The 10,362-nt window shown below is 41.3% G+C and overlaps 2 protein-coding genes across 3 annotated transcripts; both read right to left on the reverse strand.

The window, feature by feature from the left end:
• Window positions 1-421: 421 nt before the first annotated feature.
• Window positions 422-3,834, reverse strand: LOC135666589 (uncharacterized). Of its 2 annotated transcripts, none has more exons than XM_065178178.1 (4): window positions 3,559-3,834; window positions 3,402-3,479; window positions 2,680-2,738; window positions 422-2,510 (listed from the first exon to the last, which is right to left on the reverse strand). In XM_065178178.1, the coding sequence occupies exons 1-4, from the start codon at window positions 3,644-3,646 to the stop codon at window positions 2,238-2,240; spliced, it is 498 nt and encodes a 165-aa protein (XP_065034250.1). In that variant the 5' UTR covers window positions 3,647-3,834; the 3' UTR covers window positions 422-2,237. The 2 variants fall into 2 exon arrangements, with proteins under 2 accessions (XP_065034250.1, XP_065034249.1); XM_065178177.1 differs by having other exon boundaries at window positions 3,559-3,670.
• A 780-nt stretch (window positions 3,835-4,614) lies between these two features.
• LOC135666575 (amino acid transporter AVT6A-like) lies at window positions 4,615-8,289 on the reverse strand. The gene is made up of 5 exons (XM_065178160.1): window positions 7,294-8,289; window positions 6,572-6,724; window positions 6,242-6,445; window positions 5,547-6,012; window positions 4,615-5,038 (listed from the first exon to the last, which is right to left on the reverse strand). Exons 1-5 carry the CDS (start codon window positions 7,718-7,720, stop codon window positions 4,897-4,899), a joined length of 1,392 nt encoding a protein of 463 aa, XP_065034232.1. The 5' UTR covers window positions 7,721-8,289; the 3' UTR covers window positions 4,615-4,896.
• Window positions 8,290-10,362: the final 2,073 nt, after the last annotated feature.

Below are 10,362 nucleotides of genomic sequence, written 5' to 3' on the forward strand. Positions count from 1 at the left end.
GAGGGTGAAACAAGGTACTTTCCCTACGCGCGTATCCGTTACTCGCATCGCTTACTCACATACAGTTGGACGCGGTTGGCCCCAAAAGTGGGTCCCAACAGTACCTGGTAGCTTATTTATGGATATATAAAACGGGTTAACAACCGTCGTTCTTTGTCATGAGGGTGCCGTCACTGGCAGTGAGAATAGACACGACGAAACGGGGCCAATGTTGCGCGTGCAAGCTTGGGAATCGTGAAACCAAGCGACGTTGCCGGTGTTCCTTCTAGAAGCCACCGGGATGAGCTTGGGACGTGCACGGCACGTGGCGTGTGTGTTCTACTGTTGTCAAGTGAGAGATGTTATGGGATTGGATTCGGATCAAAAAAGACGATCCGTATGATCCGAATCCAGCAGTTTAAACCAGTTTTACGAACAGTGATGATGCATACCCGATCCGATATGATTAATGGATCTAAGTCCAGATAGTGTCAGGAATTAAATCCAATATATAATAAATGAAATCAATTATTCAGTGGACCCCATTCACAATATAACGAATCTAAAGGCAAAATGATGAATCTTAGATCAATATGGTCGAGGCCGGCCTTTAGAAAGCGAAGACGGCAGCCACAGCGGCGGAGAGAGCGGCGAAGGCAGCACCAGCTGCGATAGGCGCCCCTGCTCCGCTAGGCGACGTCGTGGGGCTCAGCGCGTCTTCCTCCTCCGGTGCAGGCGCAGCAGCCAAGGATGGCTCCGGAGGGCTGCCGGAGATCGGACCCTCAGCTGGGATATCGTCGTCGCTGTCGTCGTCCAAGTCGGCGTCGGGGGTCGGCGCCGCGGCAGGGGAGTTCGAGGGCGATGTGGCGGCCTCCGGAGAGAGAGCCTTCGCTGGGGCGTGGGCGGAGGCGGGGGATGTGGCCGGGGAATGGGCGGCGGCGGGGGCGGTGGCGGGAACGGTGGCCGGGGCGGTGGAGGTGGAGGTGGAAGGGGCGGTGGCGGAGGCGGAGGCGGGGGATTTCGCCGGAGACTGGGCCGATTCCGGTTGCTCGGGCTTGGAGCTGGGCCCAGGAGCGGGTGCCTCGGCGGCTGCGGCGAGGCCGGCCGCAGCCAGGAAGAGGACGACCAACACGGTGGCGCGATACATTTTCCGGCGAAATCGAGGGACTAGGAGGAGGAAGAGGAAAATTAAGGATTGGTGAATGGGGCGATGGGAAGGAAGGAGGAGAGGAGCGCTCGATTTATAGGGATGGAAGGGGAAAACGTTCGAATCTGGGGAGGAGGAAGAGGGCCGAGGTCGGCGGCGGAGCCAGCAACGCGTCCGCTGATGCGAACGGCGCCGCGGGTGAAGCGGCGGGTGAAGCGGAGCGCAGGGAGGGGCCCGTATCGCTTCAGAACGAATGGCGATGCGGGAAGGGAAACGAAGAGGAATCGTTGATCAGACGGTCGAAATTGTGCCGATCTACGTCATTCAAGCTCAATCTAACGGTGCTCATGATGGGGACTCAAATAGGTCGAGCCGAAACATGAAGAGACTTGGGCCGTTATTGAGCCCACGTCATGCCGACTGCGAAGCATATAATAAGTCTTTTTATTTTTCTTTTTCCAATATTTCTTTCCAAAAAAAATAGTTTTACACTGAAATTAATCTAATGAATCCAATAATAAATAAACAATATTTTGCACTGATGAAATAGATTTAGTTAAATTATGAGTTATGACCACCTGCAAATGATCTCAAAGAACAGTCATAATATGTGAATGAGATTTAGAGGGACTCCTGTTCAATCATCTCAAGTTTATATTTCCAAATATTACTGAGAAATATTTTCTAGGAAAAATTAGTATATGAATCAAGATGAGATAATGAGCTTCTCTTTTTGTCTCTGGAATGCAGAAAAGGTAAAATCTGGCTTCTCCTGATGAAAAATGTCAATCTGCAGCTCTCTTCATATCTATGAAACATGCTGCTGCTCAAAAGGATCAGTAGCACTTGGAGAAGCAAATGTGAAAGGTATATTATACTGCAAGATTGAAGTTGAAGATCTGGTACAAGCCTCAAGCTCATTTTATGGCCAAAATGTCCAACTCCAATGGTGATTTGAGATAACCACTCAGAGAAGGGCTGAAGAGGCTTGGAGGCATTACTGAAGATTACTATATCCAAACATCTATTGTTCTCTAACAGATATCCAAGAAGAAAAGGCTCGAGTTAGTAGTAGAAGAGTTCATCTCCTGTCCAAATTTTGCTGATCTGTCTAGTGTTTGACATGGGGATCTTTCAAAGGCATGCTGTTGTTGATCGGAGGCCGGCGGCGGCCCGTTGTGTGGTAGTCCTTGTGCAGCATGTTGAACATTTCAGTGACTGCATCTGCTGGTTTTTTGGTTCCAATTCTCTGGAATGGATCATGAGATCCACGGTAGAATGGTTCAGCTGCTTTTGGCTTCAGTGTCTCAGCTGAATTCCCTCTTGTGCTCTTCTTGATGGTGGTTGTTGGTCTTGTCCTCAGTGCACTGTTGCTTCTGGATGTCTGAATCAGAAAACAAGTAGGCAATCATGTAGATTCTTGATGATGGTTTCATGTAGACCTAAACACATTGTGCTAAAGGTCTTGTATGTCAACTAACTTCAACTGTATGTGTGCGTGTGTGTGTGTGTGTGTGTGTGAGAGAGAGAGAGAGAGAGAGAGAGAGAGGGACCTTGTCATTCAGTTTTGTTGTTGAGCCCAATGACTTCTTTGGGGTGATATTTGGCAGTCCTGCATCAAGAAATCCAGGAACTTTCAATGAAATAAGAAATCTTTTGTGATCAGTGCAATTATAGCCATATAATCAAATTATATTCTAGCTACAGGATTGACTAACCAGTCAACTAGAGTGTGGTAATTATTACTTTTTTTCTTAGGCAAAAGGAGTGTATCTGTTACACTGATTCCATAATAAAAGATAGATAAAGGTAGAAAGATGTGGAGAAAGTATGTGCCAACACTCAAATTATTTGATATACTGAAACAATGCTCTCAATAAATTAAATGTTCTCTATGCAATCCTAGATTCCAAACCTTTTCAGATGAATGAGAGAAAAGACATCTTTGGTGGACACAAAGATAGATAATAATTTAACCATTTCATACAGGCACAAACTCATAAGATTGAGTGCATTGAGATAGTGAGGAGGAATAAAAGGACTGCCATAGTCACACTTCACAGTCTTCCCCTTCCCTCCATAAGCAGAGTTTCCTGCAGAAGTTTCTGCACCTGTTCCAACTGTGCTCATTACTTGCAAGCCTTCTGCACTCATCTTCCTTCCCCTTGGCCACTTGCTCCTGGTTATCCTCACTGCCATGGTGCATCTAAGTTCCTGTGGAACAAACCTTGCTCAAGAGACTCATGCTAACTCTGGGTAGAAAGTTTGAACTTACTGTGAGCAGCTGTGATCTCGAGTCCAACCTTTTTGGCACCCTTTGCATCATCATCATTCTTCTCAATCATCCCAACCACTAGAAAAGAGCATCTCAATAAGCAAATATGATTCCAATCAATCATGGCAAGTCAAAGATAAGGGAAGAGATGACCTACCTCTGTGGGCAGTAGCAAGGGAGTCACCAAGAGAAACCAAGTAGATCACAAGCACAAGGGAAAGGAATCTGAACCTTGTGCACCACATGACCAGAGAGAGTAGAGGAGAAGAGGTTACACAGAGAGGGATGTAAGTTTTTTATGGTGATGGAAGGAGAGTATCCAAAGCAGTAAAACAAAGGCAGGATTCCCCAACACACACTCAGCTTTCAAAGATCTGACTCTGCTCAGTAGTCCTTTTTTAACTACTCCCTAGCACTATAATACATCTTTCTCCCAGTTGGTGCTTTGGGTAACTCAAAAACATGAGGTTGAATCTGATTCTTTGCAGTGTTGGACTTTAGTCTCCTGCTGTTCATATTTTTTTTTTGCAAGATTGCTCTGAGCACAACTTAGCTTAATTATTCTTGCACTTCCATGGGAATATTTCCATCATCATGCAAGGCAAAGATTAACTGGTTTACATCAAACCAAGCAACACAACATTCTCTTCTTTTTTGTTAATCCAAAGCCTAGAGTTCAATCTTCTTGAAACCTTGTTTTCTGCCTATAGACAGAAGAAGGAGCTTGAGGACAGTAAGGATCAGAGCCACAAGTTACTGTACTTTAGAGCTTACTGAACAGAAAAAAGATGGCTACATCTAGCCACCAACCTTGTTCTCTCAAGGCCAAAGTGATCAAAGCAGAAGCAGAAGACTTCTACTGAACTGAAACATCAGAAATTGCAGCAAGGTTTCTTGGAGGAAAATGCATATCTGTTGTATCATTATTGATTGCTATGCTGTCAATGCCTACTGATGAATCAAAAGGGTATTGCAAAAGTTAGTGAAAGCATATCGGTTAGGCTCAGCCGACAATTTACTGCAACAGGGAATTGGGGTTAAGGCTCAGCATATGAATACAGGGGCAGAATTGGACTTGGTTATAACTAGAATGATTGAATGATCAACAAGCAAACAAAGCTTTTGATAAGAGCTCAATGGGATGTTTCAACGAAATTGCCATGACAAATAGGTTTCAGAGGTGAACTCTGCAAATGAATCAAATAACTGAATCTAAAACACAACATCCAAGTCCAGTTTCATATTTATTACAAACATTTGCAGGGCACAGGGTCCTGCTCATGCTGAAGGAAGCATAGAACTTCCTTCAGGCAATTGTTCATATATTACATACAGCACATGATTCAACCTAGATGTTGAGTTCTGTCTACTACTGATAGAAAACAAATTTACACAAGATTGCAGCATTGCAGTCGTTGCTTCAGAACAATTTTAATCATCCCACATATACAAGAACCGCCAATACCACCATCGCTCTTATGGAAACAAGAAGATCTCAGGACTGTGGGGAGGCTTTGCTCTCATTAAAGAGAGCATATGCATCGCTGTATATAGCAATGACATTCGACAGTACTGCAAGGCTGATCATGAAGATGGCCACGATCTTATCCCACTTTGTTGCGATGCCATGAGGGTCCCTGAAATAGGAGAAGCAAAGATAAGAAAACTTAAAGAGTTCAGGAGGTAGTAAATATTATGAAGGCACAAGAGTTAAGAAAGCATAAAATGAATCATGCTCTGTTGAATATCTAATAGGATCAAGTGCAAACTTGTTATTGTATACCTCATGCATGCAAACTGTATTTAGGATCCACATCAACTTTATGTCTGGAGCCACATGCCTACTCGATGCACACAATTATTATGAGGCCATTAGCAGAACTTGCTTATCAGCTCACCTCTCATTAGCAGAACTTGTTTATCTAACAGTACGATATTAACTAATTATATAGAAGTTCATCAATTTCCCATGACTTCTTTTAGATGCCAAGAGGCCATGCCCATGTGTGATTGAAGCTGTCTTCAAGACCCGCAACTCAATAAAAACCAGCAAAAGATATACATTTCAAGAAACAACAATCATACTGGAACACGACAATGCCACCAGCCAAAGAGACGTTGCCACTATGAATTGCTAGGACTCACCTGAGAGTAATGGCAGCAGGAAAAATGAACCCAATACAAACTGCGGCAGTTGCACCGGTAAATTGAAAGGCATCCCATATGCTGGGAATAAAATTTGCAGCCAAGAAAACAACTGACAGAAGCACCGCCGTAATTATAGCAAATCTCTGATTGTCAGAAGACAAAGGCCTGGCTGATGGAAAAAGTAGGCCATCCACATTGAGACGGAGGGCATGGAAGATCATAGGGAACACAAGCATGAGGTGCACAGCATAGCTAACTCTGACCGCATCATTGAGGACAGAGCTGTATGGAATACCGAGATTGGAGTCAAAGTTGGCCAGCACGTCATCAAGTGTGGCTTCACCAAAGAGTAGAAAACCAAAGAAGCTCGTGGTTAAGTAGACTGTGGAACAAAGTGCTAGTGATGTCCGCACCACGGGCTTTATCTGGGAAGGATCCTCAAGTTCGTTTTCTATAGGGTGAACTGCAGTATAAGAGAGAAAACATTTCTTAGTCTATACAAGAATACAATTCTTTAATGAGCAAAAGGAACCAGTAACCTTTTAAGTAGGAAACATAGTCCTGATAAATGATAATATCATGTAGATAGGAAAGAAATAGTTAATGCTGAGCATGGGATAGCTACAGTTTCACATGACAGATAATAAAAGACCTTTCTTGAACAGTTTTAGATGCAATTTCAGTGTCCATACCATTGTAATGGCAGATATAAGCAGTCACAATAACTGGGACAACTGTGAAGAAGTTCCAGACAGATGCCAAATCCGGGATATTTGGAAACAACTTGGGCATTGCAATGCTTCCAGCCAACAATTTCACAATAGCAATTCCTGCTGTAATTATGACAAATACAACTGCAAGGGCAACTGATACGGCAGATGTGAACCTCAGTGAATCTGCCAGAAGAGAGATAGTACAGTCAGCTTCATTCTGAATATAAAAAAAATTAAAAAAGCAGAAATGCAAAAGGAAATGACAATTTGACTTTCTGAGAAATCTCCTTGATTAGTATAAGAGCTAACCCACACGCTTGAAGCATGCCAAAGGAGCAAACACTGCCAGCATAGAAACCAGAAGAATGAAAAACCGGCCAGTCCACCAGTGTTGTCCAAACCATCCTTCCAACACACCAAAGTGGTGGTTGCCACCAGAAGATGTTCCAGAAAGCACATCACCTTGCAACATAATCACATTTGAGATTCAAGCTTACAGGGCAAACAACAAATGGATGAAGCAAGTTATGCAAACACATATTAGAGCAAATTATCTGAAAGCATTTGAAGTGAATGAAACCGTAACAGAAACTGGCACCTACAAACTTCAATGATTTGTTCAGCTATGTTTTTCAAGACAATGGCATCGAGGAAAAGAGGGTTGCCAAGGAAAATTTAAGACATGAAACCTTTGACATAGCTCTCATACTTGATGAGACCTAAAGAAAAAGCGAGCATTCTTATACAAAATTCTGTGTATACACTGGCAAAACCATTTCACTCTTTACCTCAGTATATGAAAGTAAATCAATTAACTTAAACTACGATATCTGTAACAGCTACCGCCCACGAAAACACAAAATAACATTAAAGGTGGCCAAGAATTGAAGGTCTTGAGATCTAGCTTCTTCTAGAGCTTATCAAAACTGGTCTTATGACAGGTAATTGGAAACTGAAACTTAATCAAGAAGCCTGCCAATACCAATATGTTGAACAATACACTAAGAGAATCTATGTGGCAGATAGCATACCGATAATAATCATGTATACAATCAACACGCCGACATTGTTCACGATAATACATAACTGAGTCAGCACCTTGCCGGTCCTTCCAAATGCATCTCCCATAACTCCTCCATATGAAACTGTTTTTCCAGCTCGGCTGAACCTGGTCAACATGTCGATCGATGCCTCCGTGAAGAAAGCAAAGAATATGATAAGGAGGATCCCAGGAACCAGCCCCAGGACTTTCATGGTGGCGGGCAGGGACATAATCCCGGCTCCAACTATGGTAGTAGACAGGTTAAAGACAGCCCCAGCAAAGGAAGCTCCATTGAACTCATCAGACTCCCCAGTTTCCTCCTGCTTGCTTGGTAACAGGGGAGCCTCCTCTTCGAGGATCCTTTTGCCCCTCCGCTGCCCATTGTTACCAACGGGAGAAAAGTTCCCAATAGTCATTGTTATCGCAATATCAGATTTTTTATGAGTCGAGATCAAATGCTTCGGTAAGTTTTATTCATGCGATGGAACGGTTTCAATCGAAGAGCCGAAAAAGATCACTTTTTTAGAACGAAAACAACAACCCGACGGGTTTCCAGCAGCGATTTTGTGCTGGAACGATTGACAACCTACACAAGACCGCAATTCACACTGCGTTCTATGGAGCAATTATCACCAGAAGAAATTGTACAGAAAGGATAGAACCTAACAAATCCCAGAACCTCGCAGCCCAAAGCCAAGAAGAAAAATAAGGGCTTTCCTATCTCCTTCCCAGTCTACAGAGGGACCTCAGGTGGATGTTTCGTAATTGCTCGACTCTGATTTGACTAAGAAATGGGGAGAAAATACTGAGGAAGCGAAAAGATGATATTTTCACAGCTCGGAGACCGGGACTGTCGTGAATCGTGCTGTCTCAAAGAAGAGCTCCCGAGATCCGTGGATTTCCCGTCGCTCTAAGGCCGTCGGAGAGGAAAAGGAGGCAGCTTTCTCTCCTCCCGTCGTAGGAACCCGTCGAGGGGAAGAGAATTCAGCGATGGATCTTTCTTTTTCACCCGTAATTATTCCTATTTATTGTAGGAATGCAGTTTTAATGAATTGACATTTAAACCCTTCTTTTAATGGCATGTTTTCCTCTATTTATGTAACGATTTACGACCCATGCGAAGGCTAATATCGTCATTCCACGTCCCAATATGGCAAGATGAGTTCGAGTTGGCTGGACATGAACACCAAAAAGTCCTTGAAAATTCCTTCTCTCACATGCATACAACCCACCCACTCACTACCTTGATGACGTAGATGGCTCGTCAGATGGGCCCATTGACGACCCCGAGATATTCCTACAGGTAGATTAGGCGGGTAACCGTAAACGAGTATCAGAAGTGCTCCACTAGGGCAATTTATTGGGCAAGAGTAATTTCGAGAATTACGTTTCTCACATGGACACTTTATACCCATTTTGCTACCTTGAAGAGGTAGATTGCTCGTCAGATGGGCCCACGCACAACCCTGAGATGCCTCTACACGTAGACAAGGCGGGTAACGTATAAACGGGTACGGAAAGTGTTGCTCTAGAGGGATTTATATGGACAAGAGTAATTGCAGCAAAAAAGCCTTTCACCAATAAAATGAATTTTTTAGACTTTTATTGTTAATCATAAGAGTATATTCCCGGAAATAAAAAATATTGTATTTATGTACGTTAAATATAAGAAGATCAAATAAATGTGAAATATGATGATGTAATTTTATTATAATAAAACTATAAAATCATAAAAATAAAAGGAACAAAAAAAATCTAATTTTATCACTTTCTATTTTCTATTTTAGAAAAAAGAGTTCTAATTAGTTTACTTTGAATCTCATGAGTTTGAATTAGAGAAATAGTCATAGTCTCCCACACAGAAACATTACTTTTCCAATCATTAGATTAGATTTGATACATGCAAATGATTTTTATTGATAAATAGTATGAACAATATTTAATATTTTTATCTATACGCTAATTCGATAAAAAAAATTTATTTAATCTCGAATTATTAGTAATTATATATTTTTTATCAATTGCAGAAAACACACAAAATTATAATACTACTTTCCACTACAAATTAAAATTCTAACTTGGAGATTACAATTTTATTGTTATTATTACTATTACATATTGAAAAATCTCTAAAAAAAATTGATGGACATCAATAAATCACATAAGTATGACAATAAAGAAGGATAAAAATAATCAAAAAATCAAATTCATATAACCTTATAATCTCTCTTAACTCTGGATCTCACACCTCAAACTTAAAACTCATATTAAATATAATAATAATTTGTCTCATGTGATTTTACTATTTTGAAATGGATCCAAAAAAGATACTATTAAAATAATTCAACCTCTATGAGATTAAATTTGGATTGTAACTTATATAAATAATAATTTATTTATGTAAAATAATAATAATTTGAGAGGCTAATTAATTACATTTAATACTTTCAAATTTGAGAGGCTAATTAATTACTTTCAAAGTTGTTAATTAAAATATAAAAATCTTAAGATAATTTTTAAAAATATAAAAAATTAAAGATAACTAATTACAAAGAATAATCTATCTTCTTCCTCTTTTTATATGTCTCTTTTTAACTTCTTCCACTCATCATCTTCGTTATAGACCCCCTTTTGTATAAACTTGCCTTTGGTGTCAAAAAGATAACTTCTAAAAACCACAAAGATTAGCTTCTACAGACAACCGATCACTAAAGTCATTTAGAACATGGATGCATAATGCAAAGATTTTAAGGTCTGCTTACAGTTCCCATCTCCCACCATTAATTTCAAGAACAAGAAAGTGAAGACTCACTTCAAGGCCGATGTCACAGACCTTCAAATGAACTCTCTTCTGCTCCATTTCTCTGCCAATGCAAGCTTCCAATTTCCCCATGATTTAATTATCTCTGTGCAGTCTGATTTGAGACCCTTCAATGACACTTGCTATGGGTTCAAATCTGCCAGCAAGGAATCCATCTTCTGCTCCAAGTGTTGATCGTGGTCAATCTTGTAGCTTCCAAGCATCTGAACTCTGCCATGTTCTTAGAACAGCATCAGA

Source organism: Musa acuminata, unplaced genomic scaffold (genome assembly GCF_036884655.1).
Source record: "Musa acuminata AAA Group cultivar baxijiao unplaced genomic scaffold, Cavendish_Baxijiao_AAA HiC_scaffold_1110, whole genome shotgun sequence".
In the NCBI taxonomy this organism is placed as follows: Eukaryota; Viridiplantae; Streptophyta; class Magnoliopsida; order Zingiberales; family Musaceae; genus Musa; species Musa acuminata.

Excerpts from the sequence above, each read along its gene's own strand:
- LOC135666589 (XM_065178177.1), bottom strand. The coding sequence starts at position 1,126 with ATGTATCGCGCCACCGTGTTGGTCGTCCTCTTCCTGGCTGCGGCCGGC.
- LOC135666575 (XM_065178160.1), bottom strand. The coding sequence starts at position 7,720 with ATGACTATTGGGAACTTTTCTCCCGTTGGTAACAATGGGCAGCGGAGG. Across the intron at positions 6,725-7,293 it reads TGTATACATGATTATTATCG|GTGATGTGCTTTCTGGAACA; the intron begins GTATGCTATCTG and ends TTATGTTGCAAG. Across the intron at positions 6,013-6,241 it reads TTATATCTGCCATTACAATG|TTCACCCTATAGAAAACGAA; the intron begins GTATGGACACTG and ends CTTATACTGCAG.